General features: G+C 35.5%; 1 protein-coding gene across 1 annotated transcript in view; it reads right to left on the reverse strand.

Annotated features, from left to right (window-relative positions):
* ATG5 (autophagy related 5) overlaps positions 1-26,242 on the reverse strand; it is a 129,007-nt gene that overhangs the window by 35,801 nt on the left and 66,964 nt on the right. Inside the window, exon 6 of the mRNA XM_042939466.1 lies at positions 18,023-18,117. Within this exon, the coding sequence (XP_042795400.1) occupies positions 18,023-18,117 (95 nt within the window). The remainder of the gene's footprint in view (positions 1-18,022; positions 18,118-26,242) is intronic.

The raw sequence follows: 26,242 nt of genomic DNA on the forward strand, positions 1-26,242 counted from the left end.
ATGTTTACACTAGATCATATTTCTTAACTGAGAATTAACATTCTAATTCATCACAATGAATTCTGTTAAAGGAGTAACTTGCCTAAAGATCTGAGGAGTTTCAAATACGTATACATCAATATCTCTATCTATCTAATCATATACACATCAGTATATCTACACAGGTTTTTCTAAATTTATATTATCTCCCTAGAACTTATTACTATAAACAATCTGCATGGATTACAAAGACTATATAATCTCCCACAAAGCCTTGAAAATTAAAAACAAAAATAAGTATGACCCAACAACTAAGATATACACCTCATTAGACTATGATACAAGGAAATGAAATGTCAAACAAAATTTGCCAGGCCCAGGGCAGACAAAAAGAACAGGATATTAGTCTTGCACTTTTTCCCCCTGGTTTTTTCTTCTAGTATTCCTAAATAATCATCCTATTTGTTACCTACTTGAAATTATTAGTCGTTATTTTAAAAGTATGAGTAAACCAAAAGCAACTATCATATTTACCCAAAAGAAGGAACCACTACTAAGAATCAAAGCCTAGTAATTCTGTTCTTAACAGACAGGTGTTGTGTGTTCTGGCATGTTATATGAAAATCATTTATGAGAAGAACAGAAAAAAAAAAAATCAGAAGGTAGTTTTCACTATTGGAATAGATACATGATTAAGCAAATTTTCTTACACTGTGAAATTATCAACAGATTAAATGGCCACCATACAGGGCATCATTTCTGGATGTTGGCACTCTCTGAGATGGAAAGAAAAGGGACAGAATGAAAAATGTGGTAGTCACACAAAGAACCTAATTTGGGTCTCAGAGATCTTTTCAAATAATAGGTTAAAGGAACATTATTCGGGACTAAGCTTAGGCTTGCAACTGCCAACACTCTTAGGCCAGCAGTAAACTGGGGAAAGATGGGAAGACAAGTGAGTCCCTAAAGCAGCAGGAAGACTCTGGCTGACTATCATAAAGTATAGGTTGTTTCTGGTATCTATTACCAGGATTGACAATTCCTTCAAGAAACTCAAACATTAACTATCATCTGAGGTGCCTTAATAAATGCATACTAATAATCAAGGAGTAAAGCTGACATAAAAATATTTTCTTAAAAGAGTTATATACAAAGACCATATTTTATGATATAAACACTACTGAACTTAGGTATGAAACAGCTCTATTTTCATCTTAGCCAATACTTATAACTTTTTAAGCCATCTCACATTTAACCTAAGCTTTTGCCAAATTTCAAACTCACCACACAAACTTATTTTTACTGTATCTATTCACATTCTCAAAGAGGTATTAAAGAGAGATGAAATGATCAAAAGCAGAGAATGGGTTATATACCAATTAGATGATAATAAGGTTAATTTTTACATATGTTAGAATATTACAATAAAAACACTATGTATCTTATGACAATCAAGAATTTCTTTGTGGAGGAAGCTAAAAAATCATTTTTGGGGAAATAATTAAGACCACCTTACACAATCCATTTCTCTTTTAAAATGAGGTATTGAATACGTTGGCTTTTAAAATTATCCCATACTACTCATGCTTAAGCATGGGGAGTGAAGTTCATTCTATTCCTAAATTTGAGAGTTCAGGTTTTAATGTAATCACTAAAAATTGCCTAATTGATAATTAGAAAAAGAACATTCTATAAATAAAAGAGAAAGAAGACCATACAATTTTAGCTGTTTCAATCTCTTCACACTAAAGGATGTCATGTTTTTACTTTCTGTCCATGCATTTTCTCTAGTAGAAGAAAAAAAGGACTGTAGGCAGGAAACAACCAAAAGGGTGGGGTAATAAGAAGCCTGATATGTGTAAAAACTGGAAAACAGTCTCAAATGGAAAGTTACACTAGAACAGAGTAAGGAAATAAAAGAAATAAACTTAACATATATCAAAAGGAACAGTGATTAAAGGTACAGGCTCTGGAGCCGGGCTACCAGCTCTTCCATTCACTAAGGTGACTGACGTTAGGCAAGTTTCAATGATCCATCTTTATCTCAGTTACCTCATCTACACAACGAGGACAGTGCATATATCCTAGAGGACTGTAGAGAGAATTAAGTAAATTTAAAAATGTAAAATATTTAAAATAGTATCTGGTATACAGTACTTAATAAATGTCAGCTATTAATTGTTATATTGTCTACAGTTTAATTACCAGCAGTATTTTTAATCTTGAAAATATTAAATGAAACAATGACCTAGCTTAGTGCAACAAAATAATATTGAGAAAATGTTGACTTTAATTTAATTATTAATTTAAAAATAACTTTAGGAGTTTGGGATAACAACAACTTCGCATATTTTAGTTTCTCTATGAAAAAATAAGACATATTTGCCATCAGATTATCTGTTAGAAATTAATAAAGCAAAATTTTAAAAAACTCTAATAAATATCATTTGCTCTCTCATCCAATGCTTTAAAAATAAAACAGCAAATCACCTGCATCAGTTACTATTCCTATAAATGACAATTGTTTTAAAATACACCTACCACATAAGCTTATAATTTATAGTTGCTTTCATTTTTCAAAAATCCACAGATGAAGCAATTTAAGTCTAAAACGATCTCAGAGTAGTAGCTAGCTGATTTAGCAAAGGCAATCAAAACTTGCTGTGTTGGGATGCCCCCTACAGGCCTCAATTCATCAATTTCTTTTAAAAGGTGTGTAAGTAAAGAATATCATCTGAGTTTTAACATTAAGAATATTAATACCAGGGGCGCCTGGGTGGCTCAGTCGGTTAAGTGTCGTTTGGGCTCAGGTCGTGATCTCGTGGTTCGTGGGTTCGAGCCCCATGTTGGGCTCTGTGCTGACAGCTCAGAGCCTGGATCCTGTTTCAGATTCTGTGTGTGTGTGTGTGTGTGTGTGTGTGTGTGTGTGTCTTTCTTTCCCCAACCCCCCCAATAAACAAACATAAAAGAAAGAATATTAATACTAACCAAAGTATTATGTCCTCATTCATTCATTCTAGCAGGAAATAGTCTCTGAGAAACATCTATAAAGATACGGTGAAAAACCAAACAATTCCTTGTCCTTCAAGAATTCGTAGGTTACTGCTTGCAGTTAAACTACACAGACTTCAACAGAACCACAGTGAAATACTACAAAATGGCTTAAGAAGTATCTATGCTAGGGGCGCCTGGGTGGCTCAGTTGGTTAAGCATCCGACTTCGGCTCAGGTCATGATTCGCGGTTTGTGACTTCGAGCCCCGCGTCGGGCGCTGTGCTAACAGTTCGGAGTCTGGAATGTGCTTCGAATTCTGTGTGTCCTCCTCTCTCTGCCCCTCCCATGCTCATGCTCTGTCCCTGTCTCTCAATAATAAATAAACGTTAAAAAAATTAAAAAAAAAAAAAGAAGTATCTATGCTATATCACAATGCTGTGTATAGAAAAAGAACTAGGTTGGAAATCAAATACTCAAGTTCTACTCCTGTCTCTGCCATCAAATATCCAGTTGAACTTTGGGGAAGAGTTTTGTGCAAGTTGTTTCTAAAATTAGAGGTTTTAATTAAGGCTCCCTTCAGCTCTAATATTCTATAATTGTATCTGTCATAATAAGAGGTAGAAGGAAAACATTTTTAGAAGGAAATGTTTTAAAATAAAACTCAGAGAAAGAAGAAATAATTTTTATATGGTACGAAGGGTTGAAGCCTATATGGAGAAATAAAGAAAGATTTCTTGGGGGAGATGACATTTGAATTGAGTTTAGAAGCATTCTGGGAGTAAGGGCTATTCCCAGGACAAGTGAACAGTGTAAGAAAATAAAACATCAAGCATGTTTTGAGGAACATGTGATACTATTTGATTAGAGTCTAGCTGTGTTTTACGAAAATCAAAGTAACAGGAACTAGAAGTTAGTGAAAATGGTCAGAAGGGGATAAACGCAAATGCTTCTAGTACATTACAATGTACAGTTCTAAGAAATGGATCAAAAGTGATTCCAAGGTATTGGTCTAGGAACTTGAATGAAAGTGGTAAAGAAATAGGGAACTGAAACAAAAAAAGAGGGTATATGAGTGTTTGGTAGTGATGAGAAATAGATTTTGGGAGCCAGATAAAGCCTCACAGAGAAGACTATGCTAAGACCAGAAATACATTAATAAATGGAATGAGCTATTTGTCCAATATGTCCTACCAATCATAAAAATAAGAGAACATAGGAGGCATAGCAAACCATCACTGTTGCTGATAAAATAACTCAGAACAGAACTAATGACCTATATCAATAACATCTACTACTAATAACAGCAAATAATCTGTAAATTATTTATTATGTATCAAGCACAATACTGTATTTAAAATATTACATTTAATATTCACATCGGCTTATAAGAGATTATTATCCTTATTTTACAGATGATAAAATTGAGGTCCAGAGATGTGAGATGAATGCCCCAAATCACACACACATACAAACTTAGTAAAGTTGCCTAAATGAAAACTTTTCCATCTTAACCACTTGCTATATCAATGAATGCTACAGATTTGATTCTTTCAAATTTTTCAAAGTTATGTATCAGAGAACTATGTGGGAAAAACTTTCCAAAAAAATCAAGAATGTACAACTTTACAAAAAGTAATCTTCCATAATAATTTACAGCAATATTCATGCTCTCAAACCATATACTGGGTTAAAATCTTTGTATTTAGAGGGGCACCTGGGTGGCTCAGTCAGTTAGGCATCCGACTTCGGCTCAGGTCATGATCTCACGGTCTGTGAGTTCGAGCCCCGCGTCAGGCTCTGTGCTGACAGCTCAGAACCTGGAGCCTGTTTCAGATTCTGTGTCTCCCTCTCTCTCTGACCCTCCCCCATTCATGCTGTCTCTCCCTGTCTCAAAAATAAACAAACATTAAAAAATTTAAAAAAAAAATCTTTGTATTTAGAAATAATTACAAAGAACAGATCTCCTTAAAAAAAAAAAAAACAAAAAAAAAACAAAAAAAAAACACCTCAGAAAACTCTTCAGCCTTTTCTTTCTCCAAATTTCTACAAAATCCACCTATCTAAATTTGAAGGTTAAGAATCATTATGAAATGGTGATGTCCTCAATGGTGGAATAAGAATTTCAAATACTGTTTTCTCCATAAAAGTAATAAGAACACTGGCAAAATCTGTAAAAAAAAAAAAAATCTATAGAACAGATCTATAACAAATAAGAGAAGGAATTAGTAATTTTAAAATATGCCCACAAAGAACACCCAGGACCATATGGCTTCACAGGAGAATTTCACCAATTATTTAAAGATTTAACACCAATCCTTCATTTTTGTCATTTCTATTTTGACACTGTATTGGGAATTCTAGCCAGGGAAATTAGGCAAGAAAAATAAATAAAAGCATTCAAATAGGAAAGGAAGAAGTAAAACTATCTTTTTTTTGTAGTGACATGATTTTCTATGAAGAAAATTCTAAGGAACCAGAAAAAAACTAATACAGGTAATAAACAAGTTCAATGAGGCTGCAGAAAATAAAGTCAATAAACAAAAATCAATATTCTTTATATATATTAACAATGAATAATCTAAAAATGATAAAAACAACTGAATCAAAAAAATACACAGGAATAAACAAATTGAACAAAAGAAGTAGGAGACTTGTATACCGTCAACTACAAACCTTGTTGAGACAAGCTGAAGACCTAAATAAACGGAAGGAGATCCTGTGTTTAAGGACTGAAAGACTTAAGATTGTTTGTTAAGATAGCAATACTACACAATTTGATCTACATATCCAATACAATTCCTATCAAAATCCTAGATGCCTTTTTTTTTTGCAGAAAATGATGAGCTGATCCTAGAATACATATGGAAATGTAAAAGATCCAGGATAGCCAAAATAATCTTGAAAAAATGAACAAAGATAGAGGACTCCTATTTCTCAATTTCAAAACTTACTACAAAACTACAGAGTTCAAGACAGTGTGGTAGTGGTAGAGGTTGGACATATAACCAGGGCAACAGAACAGAATCTAGATATAAAAACCATACATTTGTGGACAATTCATTTCCAACAAGAGTGCCAAGACAATCCAGTGAGAGGAAGATAATTCTTTTCAACAAATCACACTGAAGACCTGGAACATCCACGTACAAAAGAATGCAGGTGAGCCTCCCACCCTGTACTACGCACCCAAATTAATTCAAAATGTATCAAAGACCTAGCTGAAGGAACCAAAACTGTAACAGTTTAGAAGAAAACAGAGAAAGAAATCTTCATCACCCTATATTTAGGCAATGGTTTCTTAGATACGACAACATAAAAGCATAAGTAACCAAAGAAAAAATGAACTGGACTTCATCAAAACGAAAACTTTCTGTGTTTCAGGGATACTGCCAAGAAAGTAAAAAGACATCCACAGAATAAAAGAAAAAATCTATAAAGCATGCATCTAGTTAAGGTCTAGTATCGAGAATATAAAAAGGACTCTTATAAATCAACAATGAAAAGACAATCTAATTTAAAAATGAGGCAAGGATTTAAAGAAACATTTCTCTGAAGAAGATATACAAACGGCCAGTAAGCACAAGAAAAGATGCTCAATAAGACACTACTCGTTAGGGAAACGCAAATAAAAATCGTAAGGAAATAGCCCTTCATATCTACTTGGGATGACTGTGATCAAAGAGATGAACAATAACAAGAGGTGCAGTGACATGAAGAAGTTGAAAACCTCACACAATGTTGACAGAAATGTAAAATGGTACAGCCAATTTGGAAAACAGTTTGGCAATCCTTAAAGGGTTAAACAGAGTTACCACTTATTCCTCTCCTAAGTATATACTCAGGAACTAACTGCAAATATGTCCACCCAAAAACCTATGCACAAATGTTCATGGGAACATTATTCATAATAGTCCAAAAGTAGGAACTACCCAAATGTTCATCACCTGATTGAATGGATAAACAAAATATGGTATACCACTACAGTGAAATGTTATTCAGTCATAAAAAAGAATAAGGTACATACTATAAGATGGTTGGACCCTGAAAGTATTAAGCCTGTGAAAAAAGAACACATTAAGTGATTCTACTTATATGTCCATAATAGCATTGCTAATGGGTATAGGGTTTTTTTTTGAGGTGATGAAAATATTCTGAAAACAGACAGTGGTGATGGTTGTGAAAATGAATGATAGGTCTTCAACTTCCAAGTTATTTATTATTTTATAACTGTTATCTTCACTTGGATCAGAAGTTATTTTAATGTTTATTTTGAGAGTGAGGGAGTGATCACAAGCAGGGGAGGGGCAAGAGAGAGAGGGGAAGACACACACACACACACAGAGAGAGAGAGAGAGAGAGAGAGAGAGAGAGAGAGAGAGAGAGAAAGAGAAAGAGAATACCATGTAGGCCCCATGCTGTGAGCATGGAACCCAATGCTGGGCTTGATCTCATAACCCTGGGAGATCATGACCTGAGCCAAAATCAAGAGTCAACAGACTGAGCCACTCAGGTGCTCCCAAAAGTTACTTTTAAGAACTGAGCATCCATTCTGTACTTTGTCTTTCTTTACCTACAACATACAGATCCTATTTTTTAAGCACAGATATTTCAACATATATCTTAGCATGCTACTGCCACAGCTAGGATATGAATTAAGTATTAGACACTTTCCCCAAGGAATACTGTTATATAATTCTTTATATGAAAAATAACATATTAGCAACTATACATGAAGGGTATTCTGGGAGTGAGGAAGCTTAGTGTACTTCCCCTTTTCGCCTCTACTCCCAGCTCTGACTCCCACCCAATACCACAGCTCTCCTGGGCTAAAGCAGCTACTGGGGTGAGTAGCCAGGCAGGGACTACATGGAGGGAACTATAAACCTCTGCAGTGTTCTCTCTGGGTGGACAAGAGACTATGGAGCAGTAAGCATAAAGACTCCAAAAGCTAAGGAAAAGCTGATTAAAAGGTTGGATCCTTTTTACTCTTGAGGCAGGGAAAGAAAGAGATGACCAGGCAGAGATTTCTACCAAAAGCTCTATCAGAAACTGATACCTTGAATATTGACAGAATATCTGGGATATGAAATATAAATGTTAAACAGTATCCTTGAAAAGGCAGGCAGAACCTGCAATGGAAAATCTAGTAACAGCCTAAAAGTGAAGATACTAAACTCTTCTGGCAAAAGCCAGGCATTAAGAAACCCAGAAGTTAAAGTGGTATAAAGGTCTCTGTATAGTAGAAGACTGGAGGAATACAGGGAAGAGAAATTCTAAAGGTTTCATCTTATGGAAAGGAAAAGCAGTGAGAGTGTCACAGTGAGGAAAATGGGTAGGATCTTATAATAATATGATTATGATCTTCAGGAAAGAGAAGGTCAACATTAACAGAAGTACCAAATTAAAAAGGACAAAAAGGGAAAAAAGCAGTAACTTAATTAGTCAATAATTTAGCATCCATTTCTAATTTTAAAATCCAGCAGGAAATTAGTTTAATTTGATAAAGGCTATGTATCATTCTAAATGATGAAATATTAAAACCATACCAATGAATACCAGAAACCAAACAGAAATGTCTGCTAGGATCATTACTGTTCAATAGTATCTTGGCAATGTAATAATAGCAATGCAATAAAGCAAGAAAAAGAAATGGTCAATAAAAAAATTGGTGGGAAGGTGTTTTTGTTTTTGCTTTTTTTTAGCCAGTGTAAAAAATATGTAGAAATGGAAATGAAATAAAGAAAAACAATACCTACAAAACACCTGTAAAAATATGTAGAAATGGAAATGGAATAAAAATAACACCTACAAAACACCTAAAATAAAAGAAGAAGAAAGGTACAGGGAGGGCTTATTTGAAGAAAATTTTAAAATCTACAGAGAACATAAAATCTGAATAATAAGAGAGATGTATTATGTTCCTATCTGGGAAGACCTAATAACATGAAGAGGTGAATCCTACCAAAATTAAAAATACAAATTTAATGTATTTCCACTTTCAACCATACAAGATGCTACAGGAAGTTGATAAAATTATTATAAAAGGCATGTAAACAACTTAATGACAGGGCGCCTAAGTGGCTCAGTGGGTTAAGCATCCGACTCTTGGTTTCAGCTCAGGTCATGATCTCATGGCTTTGTGGGTGGATCTCACGGCTTTAATGGATGCAGGCTGGCAGCACAGGGCCTGCTTGGGATTCTTTTTCTCTCCCTCTCTCTCTGCCCCTCCCCGACTTGTGCTATCTCTGTCTCAAATAAATAAATAAACTTAAAAAAAAAAAAAAAAAAAAAAGAGGTAATGACAGAGAATAAACATGGAAAGTATTTAAAAAAAAAAAAAAAAGGTAAGGGATGAATTTCCCCAGTAGGTATCAGAAAACTAAATAAAATCAAATAAAAATAATACCAGCTTAAGAATAGACAAATATACCAATGGAACAAAACAGGGAACCCAAAAATAGATCCCAGTAGTCAAAATACTTTAATATAAAGCAGAGGTGGCATTTTTATCCAGTAGAAAAGGATAGTTTATATCACTATTGCCTGTAAGTCAAATTGTGCCCTTCACCTGTTTCTGTAAATAAAGTTTTACTGGAACACAGTCATGTCCATCATCTGTAAATTGTGGCTACTTTCTAGCTACAGAGTTATACAGGTGCAACAGAGACCATCTGGCCTGCAAAGCCAAAAATATTTACTATCTGGCTTCAAGAAAGAAGTTTACCAAACATTATTTAATAAATGATCTTATCAATAAGTCAGCAGCTAGAAGTAGGGTGGTGGGAAAGCTGTACTTCTCTAAATCTATCTTATAAGAAAAGCTAGGTCAGAAAACAATGTATAACCTGCAGGTGTATACATACATACATACATATATATGTACACACATACACACATATATGTGTGTACATATATGTATACATACATATATGTATGTATATGTGTGTATATATGTATACATACGTGTGTGTGTGTGTGTATACACACACACACATATTCTGGCTATATTTCATCTAAACATAATATCAAACACAAACAAAAACCAAAAAACAAAGTAGTAAGTGCTGGTGAAGATGTAGAGAAATTGGAACCTTTGTGCACTACTGGTAGGAATGTAAAATGGTGCAGCTACTACGGAAAACAGTATGGCAGCTCCTTAAAAATTTAAAAATAGAATTAACAATATGATTTAGCAATTCTACTTCTGGGTATATACCCAAAAGAAAAGAAAGTAGAGTCTCAAAAAGATATCCGTACACCTACTGTGATGGTAAATTTTCTGTGTCAACTTGGTTGGGCTGTGATGCCCAGATATTTGGTCAAATATTATTCTGGATATTTCTGTGGAGGTGTTTTTTAGAGGAGATTAACATTTAAATTGGTGGACTCTGAGTAAAACAGAGTATCCCCCAAAATGTGGGTCAGTGTCACCCAATCAGTTGAAGGCCTTAATAAAACAAAGACTGACCTCCTTTGAGCAAGAAGGAATTCTGCCAGAAGATTGCCACTGGACTCAAACTGTACTTTTCCCTAAGTCTCGAGCTTGCCTTGCCACCCTATTCCATCAAATTTTGGGTTCACCAACCTCGCCAGTCATGTGAAGCAATTCTTTAAAATAAATTTCTTTCTCTCTCCCCCCATCCAGTTGGTTCTGTTTCTCTGGGAAACCCTAACATACCCGTATTCATAGCAGTATTATTCACAACAGCCAAAAGGTGGAGGCAACTCTAGTGTCCATGAATGGATACATAAAACATGGTGTATACATGCAGGCTACAGCATGAACGAACATTGAGGACAATATGCTAAGTAATATAAGCAAGTCACACACACACAAAATACTTTATGACTTCACTTATATGAGGTACCTAGAGTAATCAAATTCATAGTTGGTGTTTAATGGGTATGGAGTTTCAGTTTTGCAACATGAAAGTGTTTTAGAGACCATATTTAACACTACTGAAGTATATACTTAAAAATAGTTAAGACAGTAAATTTTGCATGTATTTTGCTACAATCAAAAGGTTTGTTTGTTTGTTTTTAATTTTAAGGAAAGGTACTGAAAATAACTCTCAAAAAAAAACTAAGTAACATATGTTCAACTGCAGAACAGAGAATACATTCTATCCTGTTAAAGATATTAAATATCTTTACACAGTTCAAAATGTATTACAAATTACTCAGTGTTTCTTTTTGAAATGAAAAACAAAATTACTATTCACTTTACCACATAGCAAGTCCCTGTTCTTTTTCTCTGGCCTTTTCTGCTGCATGTTATTGCAAGGTATCAACTAAAATGGGAAACAACAAAAGAACAGAATTGCAATTTCTCACTCAAACTGCCATAACCCCAGAGAAGGAATCTTAATAAACACCACCATAATTTGCCACACATTTCTGCTGTTCTGACTTTTCAAAGTTCATAAATCAGCATTTCCGAAAGCAAATAGAATGTAAAATTTTGACTCCTTCTTCAGTCCAGGAATTGCCAAGTTAAACTCTGACATCATTTAACTGATGAACAACTGCCAAAAAACAACTAAGAATCATTAATTAACCTCATTAGAAAATAAGCATCGTTTATCAGCTTCATGTTTTTGTTTAAAACTAAAAATAACAGTTATGTTGCTCCTAAGAGGATTCTCTGAATTTATTTATAACTTCTATAAATAAGTTTATTTATAACTTCTATAAAGAACAAAGTAGGTGATTAGGTAAGCTTTATTGAATAAATTTGGATATTCAGATAATATGGATATTACTAAAATTCTTCAGAAAATAAAAAGAAAATTCCATAATATAGTCTAACCCTTACATTTGCAGCCTTATTTTCCAACTCTGTGTTCAACACCTAAAAGGTCCTCTCTGCCTACAAAGCTCTTATCATCACTCTTTGCCTTCCTTAATTCCACCCACCTGTTGATTCTCCAAGAGCTACAACACTGCATCAACAAAGCCTTCTCTGCCCTCCCAAACTAGATCAAACTCTCCCTAGAGGATTGAGGCTTTTGTTGTATACCTACCTCTGCTTCCCAGCACCAATGATAGTGGTGATTTTACATTTGTTTGTATACTTACCTGATTACCTTCCACCTTTAAACTACAAGCTCTGTGATGTAGTTTATTAACTATGTGATGCAGGATATTAACCAACATTTGTATCCCCCATGAGTAGCACAGGGCATGACATGCAAATATCTGTGAGTCCATGAACTTGAATGAATGAACGAATAACTGAATAAAATAAACTTTTCTTATGCAAAGTATTTTGGCAGGATAACATTTATGAATCCATTGCTTCTTGAAAAACACAACAAAACATGTCTAATTTCACTCTACAACCTAAATACCAACGCCTAAGGACTTCACCGTCACTTTACAAGTCTTTTTAACAGATATCCCCATTAATCACCATCTGTTTACGTGTGCTATTCTAAATGACATTTAGGTTACATTTCTGAAACACTTTCTGCCTTCAACCTCATCTCTAGAATACCAGCTAATACAAAGCACCTGGATTTCAGGAACACAGACCTGAAACTCACACACCAAACTAAACTGTTATGTAAATGACAGAAATGACACATGTTGGTCTATAATGGCTCTCTAGACTACTTTTGTACCTATTTTACTTGTACCGCTAAAAGTCTGTCGCTAGATTGTAGTCATTTTGAGCCCATGACAATCAAACTACAGATGAAAAACAACGGAGTTTTCCTAACAGTCTGGACAAAAGCCAGCCTTTACAGAGTATCACCAGTTAGAAGACTTCTAGGTTTCTATCAATTTATTTAGTTGAGGTGGACTTTATGTGATAATTCTATCCTGAAAATTCTGTAAACCTCATTTTATACGTAAAATTATACTTTTTAAGTCTCACCTAGGTCTGATTTTGGCTCTTCCGTGTTTCATTTGTGTACCCCTGAGCAAGCGACTGAAAACCCCTGGGCTTCAGCTTCCTCATGTAAAATCAGATGATGATACCTACATCATATGGTGGTTCTGAGGCTTCAAAAGATGAAGTGAGTATGATTTAAGCATGCTCAGTGCCCCTTCCTTTTCACACCCCTTGCTACAGAGGAATTTTATTATTTTCTGCAAAGGAAAATATTTTAGTAAAAATGATGTCTTTCATTTATCTTAATAAACCTAGAGTTTCAGATACTGCTTAAACTTATTACTAATTTAAGTTCTCAGTACAGAGATTTATATCTACTATGAAAGAAATGAAAGACTCAGACTAATCAAAACACTGCATAAGTAAAAGCTACACTTAATGGAATATCCTACCCATATGAACTAATATCAGCTGTAAAGGAGTCCGCAACAGATACCTGTATTCCCCTTGAGACTGTTCAATTAGGAAAACAGGAAGCAGAACCCATCTTCCTTTGGTCAAGGCATGAATGAGGATTCAAACATATAAAGAAATGGGAAAAGTGAGGAATTGCAAAACTAAGAATGGGCAAAAACTAAGACTCTTAAATTTTTATATTCACTTACATACCTTACTCCTAAAATTTTACTCAAATTCAAATAAGAACCCAGCTGGAAAGGGGTAAGACCAACAGGAAAGTCAGCTCCTCCTATCTGAGGAGAAACTGCCAACTTGTTGGCACAGGAAAGATCAGGCAGCAAGCTCTTTCCTAACAAAGTCCCCACCTGGCAACCACGTTTCGTCAAGCAAATTTCAAGAATTCTCGAGCTTCCCACTTTCAATCTAATTATAGAACTTTATAAAACCATTTTCTCTTTCACACACACATTCTCTCTTTCTCTTCCCTCCTCCTCGCATTCTCTCTAAATCCTTCTCTAAATCCTTCTGTGTTGTGACACCACAACAAAAGGTATGAATACATCTGACAATTTTTCCCAGAACATAACATACACACAGAAAGGCACACCTCCCGCTCTGTACATCTGCACCATTATTCTAACAGTAATAACCCCACAATAAATGATTATATAACATACTTTCCCTATCAGAGCGTCAACTACTCACAGCATAGAAACTACAGTAAAGTATACAAGCCAGAACCTACCTATCCAAGTAACTGCTAAAAGGTATAAATCTCAAAATAGTTTTGAAACTCCTCTTTTGAGAATGCCTTTAGAGTTTGTGGTATATTTTATTTAACTAAATGCCACAAGTAAGATAATTTGCTAGGGTCTGGGAATGCATTATGGTACGTTACTATGGAGCTCGTGGTACAACAGAATAGCCCGAAATCAACTACTAACGACAGATGGAATGATTTAATGAATGAACAAATATTCACAAATGCCTACTACATGCCAGGCACTTTTCTAAGACCCTGGGCACACAGCATGAACAAAACAACTGCCCTGCCTTCATGAAAAAGATAAACCACTTAGAGAGTATAAATTTCATTTTTAGAAGTGATTAAAAGTCATACAGTACCATAAAGGACTTCAGTCAAAGCAATCCCATAAAGGAAAGGACTATGTTTGCTGTAAAAATGATAAATTTGCTCTGAAGTGAGGAGTTTAAAATGTTTTAAAAAATAAGAGTGTCACTGACAGAATTATATAAACCTGTAATATGGCTTCTTTGGAGAAAAACTTTAACCAGATATATAAATTCATTCAGTCATGCCCCTTTCATTTTATGGATGAGGAAACAAAGGCCCACCAAGGTCAGTGTCAGACCTCCCAGAATCCTGGAGGCCCTGCCTTCTAGTTCAGTGCTCTTTCTGGAAACACAACTTTATTTTTTAAAGAAAAGTACTTAGTTTAGCCTTTATGTCTCAAATCTTTTCGAACCTTCTGAGCTCAGTGAGGTTTACATGTAAGTCAAATTGTCAGACTATGAAACCGAAGCAGAAAGAGGCCAAAATAATTCTCTACTAAGTGAATAAAGCAAAACTGTGATCTTGATCTATCGTACACAGCTGTTTTAACCCTTCCAAAGCTTCTAGCTCTTTTCCACTGTTATACATTTAAATCCAAAGAAAACAGCTAGCTATTTCAGTTTGGGATTATTTAACTTTTTAAAAAGTCTATTTTTCAGCTTTAAAATTATATGATCTTTGGTGCTTTTTAACACCCTATTAATTTAACACCTTAAATTAAGCAATTATGAAGCACTCACAGTATCTGAGAGACTGTGCTAAATCCTACTACACAGATTTTTTTTATCCAATCTTGCCTTCAAAGATAACACTAACATTTTGAGGGTAGTAGTGTATCCAGAATGCTAGCTAGATCAAGAACTATCTAACTTGGGCAAAGCACCTGAATCTGTCTTGGCATAGATAGAAAGGCAAGTTTCAGACTGTCAAGTCCCAGGAGGAAAGGAGTCAAGCCACCTGACCCAGTCCCATTTGTCCCCTCCCAAGCTTGGCCCTAACGTGGGCTGCTGCTTAAAAACCACTTTTGAGGGGGGCCTGGCTGTCTCAGTCAGCAGAGCATATGACTCCTGATCTCAAGGTCGTGAGTTCAAACTCCACATTGGGTGTAGGGCTTACTTAAACTTTTTTTTTTAAGTTTTGAAATCCACTCAGAAAACTTAAGGATTACTCTGTTACTGTTTTTAAAATGTACTTTAACCACCAATATCCATGAAGAAGTAAAGCAGACTCCCTCTATGAGATTATGGACTACATGAATCCTACTCACTAAAAGTATTATACTTAGAGTCCATAAAATCTGGCTCCATTTTGGCTTTTCTCTATGTAAGAGCTAAAGCATATCACTCCTAAATCTAGCTCTGCAGAAGTTTCTCTTATAGAATGCCTAGGTGGTCAGTACAGAGTCATCTAACGTGAGACATTTCTTCTCTCAACATAGCTAGGCTTCCTGCCATCTTTCTTTCTCACATCATTTTATGCAACTATAGGACCTCTTCTACTTGCCCACTGTCAAACAGAACAGTGTCCAAAACTGCTACCAGCCCTCTTTTCAGCAGGCTTTATTTGCAAGGCTTTATTCCTTGCAACACAGAAAAGACTGAGGCTTTCCCATGTGAGCAGCAATAATTTTTCTCGTTCTTTTCCTTTGCAGTTCTCTGTAAACCTCTCCTCTGCCAGGTTAACCTTTACTGTGAATACCAATCCCCAAATGCTTTGCTCCACACTTACTTTCCTTCTTATTTGATAAAAACATTCTTCAGCCTAAAGACCTAAAAATCTTTTCAGTCCTAGCCTTCCCATTACTTTATCCAAGTCTTTATTATACTGTGGATGATCTGTGACTTATAATTCATTGTCTTTAGCTACTGCTGAATAACACTTTAGGAAGCAGCTTTATGAAAACTACTATATTTTTACTGTGGGGAAGTTATAAAAAAAACATTGCCCTACTCCTTATAAATGAAGCCACATGAGAAATTTTTCCTATATAATGCCCAAGAAAGTTTAGCTTTCCCTAATGACCTAGTAAGTTTTCATTTTATGTATGATGGGGAAAAAAATGTTATCACATTTCTTTCCCCTTGTTTTGGATACAAGGACACTCAGAGTCAAATCTGCAGGTCAATTTTAATAAACTTGAGTATCTCACTCAAAGCTTATATAATCTCACGCTGAGTTTCTATTTTTTATTTTCAGTGATTTTGATTTTAAATTCTTTTCTATTTTGTGATTATAAATTCTTGTACATTCCCTCAGATTTTTTTTTTTTATGATGCATGGCTCTGACTTCAAATTCTTTTTTGTTTTGATTATATATTTGTATAAATTGCTTCAGATTCTTCACAATTCTGGATTATGCATAAATAAATAAACTATGGTATTTCCAAACCCACTGTATAATATCTGTGCTTGACAAAGACTTGTGGAATTTAAAAAAAGAAAGCAGAGATGTGTGGCTAACTAGATCATCTGGTCTTATTCCAACAGGAATTTTTCCCATTTTATTTCTATTGTACATATTACGAATCCATGATCTAAAAATAGCCTATCTGCCATTATGTTAATGAAATCAATGAAAAGAAACCTTATTTAAATTATTTCATTCTTTGAGTGTAGTGGGCTTTTACTTGCTTTCAATTAGATAATTTGTTTTCCTCTTTAATACGGTTATGTGATTGATGGCTCTTTAAATATTTAAAAAATACTACAGAAGTAACTACGAGTAAAGACTGTGGGATACTGAAAATGGCTACCAAGGGGAAGTTATGACATAATCTCTCTGAGTTTGAATGGAAATCTTGCTAGATTAGAGTCCATGTCTATGATATTATGTTCCAATTCCCATCCCCAATGACTTCTTTGTGATAGTAGGTAACTCACTTTCTGGAATACCATTCACTCAACAAATATTCACAAAGTATTTGCTATATGTAAAGCACTTACATGTTTTAAAGTACTCTACAGAAAAAGAGTTTCTTTACCTAAGAAATTGTGCTACAAGGAAAGCCTACTATCTATTTTGTTGTACAACACTAAAGCCTCACTGTTAAAACAAATAGGTCGATTCTCTTTATTTGTGGTAGCTACATTTTATAAAAATCACTGCAAACGCTAAATCAGCAAATATTTGAACCACTGTCCCTGGGGGAAATACAGGGTTGGGATACTGTGAGCCTCTGGTCACAACACGTTCTTCAACTGATCAACACATAACCTTGTTTTATGTGTGTTTCTGTTTAAACATGACACTTTAGCACTGCTCTTGGGAGCAATTTTAAACAAATCACCAAAAAAAGCACAAAAGTATGAAAAACATAAACTGGGAAAAGAACAGAAATAAGAAGGTATGGCATTGCTGAAAATGTGCATGCTGGGCAAACCAAATTTTTTGAAGTTCCACACATGTCTATGAGCGCACTGCTGAGTACTGACTCTGGTCACAGATAAATTTTAGAAAGCAAGCAAATATTGCAAATAATGAGGATCAACTGTATATGAACCAAATATCAGCGTGGTTTCTGCTGTGATTGTCACCAAAAGATAAAGATCTGGGAAGATTGACTAATCAATACTCTTCAGTTACTATGCCAATTTAAAGAGTTTTGGATTACACCACTTCAAGAAGTAAGATGTCTGAGGCATTCACAAGCTGGTATCATTAAAAACACTACTTCCTACCTGATATATTCTAAAAGGGATATAACGAAATCCATTTTCTTCTGCAGGATATTCCATGAGTTTCCGGTTGATGGCCCAAAATTGATCAAATCTGTCTGTAATGATAAATTATTTATTATTAAAAATGAACATTATAACTTTAAAGCCTCACATAAAGAAATGAGTTATTAAAAATCCTTAGACGTTTCTGAAAAAGTTTCATTTACATATTATTTCTTAAACTTATCTTTCCATAACTAAACATAAGGCAAAATATAAAATTAATTTTGTCTACATTATTGCTTCCTCCTCCTAGATTTTTGCATAGACATTTTATCTCATAAAAGAAACCCTGAACAGGTTATGACTACTTGTGTTATCAAGGCAAAATAACATCACATAGGGATGAATGTCTAGATTCCCTTGGTCCTATTCCTACTGTCTAAACTGTTAAAGGACAACTTCAAGTGATCTAAATTTTAACCAGAACTTATTTAAAGAAACAAAGCCAAAACACCAAACACAATAAACATTAAACAGCAAAAAGACAAAAATACAGGAAAGGGTTTGAAAGAAATGTGGAACCGGTAGTTAAGAAATAACTGTCAACTGTAGCTTAATCTCAGAGTGATTAAATAATTCCTTTTTAAAATTTTCAGGCTCAATTAAAAAAAAAACCACTTTACTGAGATATAATTCACATACCATAAAATTCACCATTTTAAAGTGTACAACTCAGTGGCTTTTAGTATATTCAGAGTTGAACAACCACTGTCAGTATCTAATTTCAGAACATTTTCATCCTACCAAAAAAAAACCCATACCCATTAATAGTTACCCCCTTTCCCTCTCTTCCTATCGCCTAGATATCATTAATCTTTATTCCAGACATTTCATATAAATGGAATCATCCAATATGTTGACTTTTGTATCTGTTTTTTTTTCTTAGCTTGTTTCCGAGGTTCAGTTATGCTATAGCATAAATGAAATTTCATTCATTTTTATGGCCAAATAGTACTTCATTGTATGGAGATCTATTTTTTGTTTTGTTTTGTTTACCCATTCATCAGTTCATGGACATTTGAGTTGTTTCCCTTTTTTTGGTTACTATGAATAATGCTACTATGCTATGAACATTCACATACAAGCTTTTGTGTTGGATGCGGATCTTCAATTTGCTTGGAAAACTGAGTTCTATGACATGCTGAGTTCTATGATAAGTGTTTAACTGCTGTATGATAACAATATTTTCAGAAACTGCCAAACTGTTTTCCAAAGACGATGCATTTTACATTCTCACCAGCAATATATGAGGGTTCCAATTTGTCCATATCCATGTCTACACCTGTTATTGCCTGGCTTTTTTATTAGAGTCACACTGGTGGGTCTGAAGTGGTATCCCCGTATAGTTTTGACTTGTATTCTCTAATGACTATGTTGAGCATCTTTTGTTTACTGGCCATTTACATATTTATTTTGGAGAAATGTCTATCAAATCCTTTGTCCCCTAAGTGGGTTGTCTTTTTATTGTTGAGTTGTAATATTTTTTTTTTTTAATGTGTTCTGGATACAAGTCCCTTGCTGATAAATCTACACAAATATTTTTTCCCCATTCTATGTGTTGTTTTTTAAGTAACTCCTATTGACTTACCCAGAATCCTACCTTAAAATTATTTTTTATACTCAGAAATTTATCTCAGAATCAGATCTCTGTAAAGCACATGAACAGTACAAGAATTTGGGATCAGCTTGGTATTAAAGCACATTCTCTACTACTAGACTCATCTCAATCCAATTTACTGCCAATCTGTCAATACTGTTTAGGCCATCAGACTTCCATAAGAGAATAAAGCTTAGATGCTTCTCGTATCCCTGTCCTAGAGGACTGTGACAGTCTCTAGGCCTTCTCTACTCTCATCCTCAACTCCGACCTGGGAGTTCACACCTTATCAGAACAGGTATGATAGGTAACTCGGAATCCAGTTAGTCCAGCATAATTTCACAGATGACAACGGAAGCCCAGGTTATGAGTTTCATGAAGAACCAAGACCAGATGCTCAGTCTTCTGATTCAAAGCCCACAACCATTTCAACAGTTGCAACCACAAAACTGCATTAATGCTAGGAGTAGCTCCTTTAACCACAGTCCTTTCATATATGAATGAATTATTCTTTCAATGCTTTTTTAAAAACACCTTTCTATCATCAAGTATCCAGAAAGAATGTGATAGTTAAATGAAATGATTCTTCACGCAAACCTGAAATTTTATGCACAACCTCATCATCAAGTCTCTAGCACCTGGGAAAGTGCAGGCATAACATATGCTCTTGGGTCAAAGAATGAACAAGAGAATACTATACGCATAGCCTTTTATTGAAAACATTTTGGGTTCCAATCCCAGGTATACAACCAAATAGCTAGGCGAGTAGAGACAATCAATTGAAAATTGACTAATTCATTTATAGATGAAATAAAGAGGTTCACTTAGTTTCTGATACCTCTTCCAAAAACAAAATTTTATAATTATTTGAGATGCCTTCTTTTATTGAAACAGAATTTGCTAAAAATCACAAGCAAAACTTTATGAGACAGAACTGGACTGTTTCTAACAGTGTTTTTTAAAGCAGTGGTTCTTAACCAGGAGAGATTTTTGCTGGAGAAATTTCTGGTCGTCACAACTGTTTACGTGTGATACTAGCATTTACTGAGTAGAGGCCAGGGATGCCGCTAAACACACCACAATGCACAGGACAGCACCCCCCCAACCGAGAATTATCTGACCCAAAATGTCAATAGGGCTAAAGGAAGGAAAGCAAACACAAACAGTAAAAAGTACAGACAGGTAATTTAGTAAAAAAGTTTTTACATACTTATATGGCAAAAAAAAGAAACTGGAAAAAATGAACATCATTGTGCCCATTATCAACTTAATGACTCTCTGCTTCAAACTCACCCTTTCGTGGATGTCCTGCCATAATGGACACAATTGAAGTATTTCCACTCTGACAGCTACATTAAGCTTTCTCAGTAGAGTCCTAAAAGGTCACTGCCAGAGAAAGAGGTTCCTGTTTGCATAGGCACACTGAAGACCTCCAGACCCTGTGAGCCCCTGGTTTCCTCTGGAGGCCCACATGGGTGGCCTACTTGCAGCTTCCCATAGAGCTGCCACTCTGTCTGCATGCCCAGTCCACTTGCTGCTAGTGGACTGTGCTCCAGGTTGTCCTGACTGCCCAGTGACTGCAGACTAGCTCCAGTCTGGGCAAAAGAGTGAACTTCTCTACTAGTCCAGTGGACTGATCTACACCCTTTCCAACAAGTTCTAAATCCAGCCTTGGGGAAGAGGCTCTATGTAAGTGTGACTTTCCTCCCTTAGCCCTAGAGTACCATATGCAGTTTTCTTATATCTTACAGTCACTCTTTTATCAGAGTTTAATAATTCTTCATATGAAACTTACCCTGCTTAACCCTCTGTGTGGTTTCTATCTCCTGACTGGACTCAGTCTGATACAACTATGTTTAAAAGGAATAAAGACATAATGAAAGATCTGTATTAATAGTAGCTTTTAATCTTCTTATAAAACTGTTATGTTCTTATGTAAAACAGGTATTTCCTCAACAATACTAAAAATATTCCAACCGAGAATAATCTTTTATAAGCCAAAGTTATTAACAAGAAAGATACAAATAGAAGGAATTAAAAGAAAATCAGTCCTGACACTGAGTATATAACCAATCATCATTCACACTGAATTTTGTAATATCAGTATCTCTTCCAACCCCTAGTCAATAACTACAGTAAAGCTGGAGTTAGGATGCATTGCTAACTTTCTACATAATAATGAATCAAGAACATACTGACCTGTTACCAAGCAACACTTTGAATATAACTATGCCATTAGTTATTATAATTAAGTCATAAAAGTTATTTATCAGTCATGAAAACAGTACCTACAAGTTAAAGAAGCATAATGGTCTTTATTTGTTTTTTAAACGGCCCTTATAGGTAAACATGCATCAATTTCAAGAACTTTCAAATTAACTCAGTTCTAATTGTAAAAGAAAACCAACAACTGCATAGTTGAAAATTAAAACTAGCAGTCACTTAGCCTATTCGAAGAATGGGAGAAGGGAAGATAACATCCTTCTTGCCAGAGCTATTAGCAATATGGTAAGTCAGTTTCTGTTTTTTTAAACTTAGCTTACTCATTTAGGAGGGCTACAAAATTAAGAATCACATAACTGAAGGACTGTCTTACAGAAAGTGAATCTATTTTCTAAATAAAGACATTAAAAATAGAATTCCTCAAGATCCTGGTGGCCACCAACTTTTCTTTCTTTTTACTGAATTAAGCTTCTACACTGGTCTTAGGAATTTTTAAAAGTTCAGGAAAAACATTTTTTATTTTATTATTTTTTTAATGTTTACTTATTTTTGAGAAACAGACCGCAAATGGGGAAGGGGCAGAGAGAGAGGGAGACACAGAATCCGAAACAGGCTCCAGGCTCTGAGCTGTCAGCACAGAGCCTGACACGGGGCTCAAACCCACAAACCATGAGATCATGACCTGAGCCGAACTCAGGCTTAACCGACTGGGCAACCTACGTGTCCAAGAAAAAAAACATTTTTTAAATCAAGTATCTCCCTGAGAACCTTAAAAAATAAAGTTTCGTATTCTTTGTTCCTCACATGGGAAAAACTATAAGAAAAAGTGGCAGTTTTAAAGGTTGTATCTGTTCTTCCACTTGAGCTTTATGAGAGTTAAGAACTCAAGGCAAAATAAGTTTTAACATTCTAATGTCACAAATAATGTGTGTGTCTTAAAGCCCCCCCAGAGACGTGGAGGGCATCTAAGGGATTGCTATTCAGCCTCGATTCAGCAATATGGTATGGCTGGCTGGGACCCTCACACTATCGGCAACGAGTGAAATGGCCTCCACCTGCATACACTATCCACTTCCTAGTCTTTTAACATCTGTGATGTCAAAAAGGACAGACTTACAGCATCCCAAATAAGTGTCAGATCATCACAGCACATAAAACACAGACTTTAAGCTTTTCCTTGAAGAGAAAATCAAACAGTGGAAAATCACAGCTTCACAAAATTATGCACTTATCGACAGTATAATTCAAATCAGTACTACAAATGGCCTTGTAATACATGTAGTGTTTTGACCAGAGGCTTTCAAAATATGTAACAGACAGTATATCCAAGTATAAACCTATTTGAATTAATTTCTTCATATGGAATATGGAAACACATTTGTAAAGCAAAACAAGAGTGGAAAAAATTAATAATTACTTGGTAGGTTGCCAAATACATGTGCATTAAATAGGTGACCAGTATCTTGAAACTCATTTGTCTTCCAAGTCAAGTCAAATTAAAAGAATCCTGGGTTAACAGGTGTTTGGCTGAGCCATGGCAGGGAGCATCTCTCCACAGTAACACATCCACTGGTGCTTGGATGCTGCTCAACACAATTTCTGTGAACCTTTCTCTTTGAGGTTTAAAGATCCTGAGCTAGATCTGGTGAGGAGGCCCTAACCAAAGCAAAGAAGCCTTGGAAGGCCTTCACGGTCCCTGAGAATCCATCATGAAGACAGACAACAGGACCAGATGGCTGGCGCTGCATTAAGGCTGAGAGGAGTGCTGGTCCTGGAGAAGGCTAATCCCTAATCCCACACTGAAACACCCATCTTGGCAGGAAGACTGTATCCTAGGGAATTTGTTCTTTGAGTGAATCAAAAGAGTAATAAAACCTGGATCTCAGGAAAATTTCAACCAGGACTATCAACTGTCTTAGAATAAACTGTGAGGAGACATGTTCTCTGCTCTACAACAGAAGTGCTACTGTCTAGGCAACTGACAACAAGGAGGGTAATCAATACATATATATTGACAGCATGATTTCTTTTCTCTGTATTCACTGCCACAACTTTTCATAAGCACTGTCATCTCTCACTGAACCACTGTGACTGCCTAATTGGACTCTGTCCTTCCACTTGTATCCCTGCTACATAGCATTCACAGTGGTTTTTTAAAACATAAAGCAAATCACACGAATAATTTTCCAACCATGTTTCTAAAGGGCCACAAGGAACAATGCTTTATGACATACTTTAACAATACGGTTTGTGAAGTACTAGAATCATTACTTAAAACTCCACTGAACCTCCTTATTGCCTGCAACAGGGGCAGACTGCTCCCTGCCCAAATTGCATGCAAGCAACAGCAACATCTTTCCCTCTCACCCCCTGGCAACACAGCTACTCCTGAAGTCTTCTGAGATCTCACTGCCCAGCAATCTGTTTACTTACTCAGCTCCAAGTCATGAGATTTTTCTTTTCTGTCCCTAGAAAACACCAAGCATGTACCATCTCATAGCCTGGAATCCTTACCTTTCTAACCTTCACATATGAGCTGCTGCTTTCTCATCATTCAAGTCACAACAGAAGTACCACTGCCTAAGATCCCCTCAATTAGAACTAAAGCAATGTTCTATTTTCTATCTAAACACTTTTCACTATTTAAAACCACCCAATTCACATGTCTATTACTTCTTGTCTCTCTCCCCCAAATAAAATATAGGTTCCATGAGGGCAAGGCCTTTTGTCTTCAGCTCCAGAAAGTTCCTGGCACAAAGTAAATGCTCAATGTTTAAGTGACTAAATAACTATCTGACTGACTGATTTAGGGGAATGGGGAACAATAAAAAGAAGGAATCTCTAATGTAACATAGCATGGTGGGAAAAGCAGACACTTGAGCCACACTGCATGGGTTTGCCCCCTAGCTTGGTCATTTAATAGCTGCAGAAGTTTGAGCAAGATACGTTCAAACTTTGTTTTCTCATTTCCTATGAATGGAACTGCCTGTAAAATGAAGGCATTAACCGTACATATTCATAAAGTCATTCCAAGACATAAATTAGTTAATACATGCAAAATACAACAGTATCCTGCACAAAGTAAGTACTACATTTAAGTGATCTCTTAGGCTGCTTCAGAGTCAACAAGAGAAGACACTGAGCTTCCAGATTCAGCAGCAAGGTGTGTGAAGTGTCAAACCCAGTATGGGAAAATGGTTCTGCCAAAACCCCATCATCACAAGACTGCCGGAGCACTCAGTCTGTCTCAGGACCAGGAAGTTCACACCACTCACATCCAACTCTGTGTGAGTGCTGCCTCCTGGAGTTACGCAACTGAGTGGCCTTTGCTACCCAGGTGGGGGATTAAAAGCCATAATACAATCCAGCTGTAACACTTTATAATACCAAATTCTCCTCATGACCCCTTTTGCTTCCTCCAACCATTTCTGCTACCATGTAAGACCTATCTTCTCACTCTACGGAACAATTTAGTCATCATTCACCTTCCATCAATTTCAAGTGCATTAATCTCCAGCCATATCATAAAATGGTGGTGGGGACAGGAACAGTGGTCCAAGAACATCTAGGTAAACATCTAAGTCCTCAAGTCTTAGCAGGTCAGTCAGAGTTCTACCTCTACTATCTGTAAGATCTAATAACAATTCCTCCTCATCCCTCCTTCTCCTAACATGTCTTAAAATATTATGAGAGAGGGGATAAGCATGGTGGGGGGAAAATGAGGTTTCTCGTTAATCTGGGAGGATGAGAGGCTCAGATTTGTTATACTTTACAGCACAGGTCTATAAACAGAGACAGAAAAAACTAGTTACTTTAAAAATGGCTTAAAATATAATGCTGGAAATTAAAGAAAACTAATCTTACTAGGAACTGGAAAAAGCAGACTGTAAATTTTAATTTCAACATCACAATAAACTATAACTGCAGGTTATAACATCTCTAATGTATTCCAACAGTTAATCCCAGTAATTGACTTTATTCTTAAGTAGACAGAATTCAATAACTGTATTCTGGCCAATTAAGAAAGTTTATTTCATATTTATTTTGAAATTGGGCCAATGATTACATAAAAGGGACTGAAAACTCAAAAATTTCATGATGCTAAAAAAAACTTATTCTATGTGCTCATGTTAAATATAAAAAAAAGAATGATCTTCAATTATAATTAAGTCTTCATTTAATCTAAAAGACAATCTTTAAAGTAGCTTGTTTGCCAGAGATTTACAGAGCTGTAGCACAGTGGTAAGCCAAGAGTAATTAACTAAATGTATCCCTGTGTAAATCACCTGTAGATTTATAACCAATAATCTGATTTATTAGCTTTCAAAGCTACTGTAAATTGAGAAAATGTTCTTCCT

This window comes from Panthera leo, chromosome B2 (genome assembly GCF_018350215.1).
Source record: "Panthera leo isolate Ple1 chromosome B2, P.leo_Ple1_pat1.1, whole genome shotgun sequence".
Lineage (NCBI taxonomy): Eukaryota > Metazoa > Chordata > Mammalia > Carnivora > Felidae > Panthera > Panthera leo.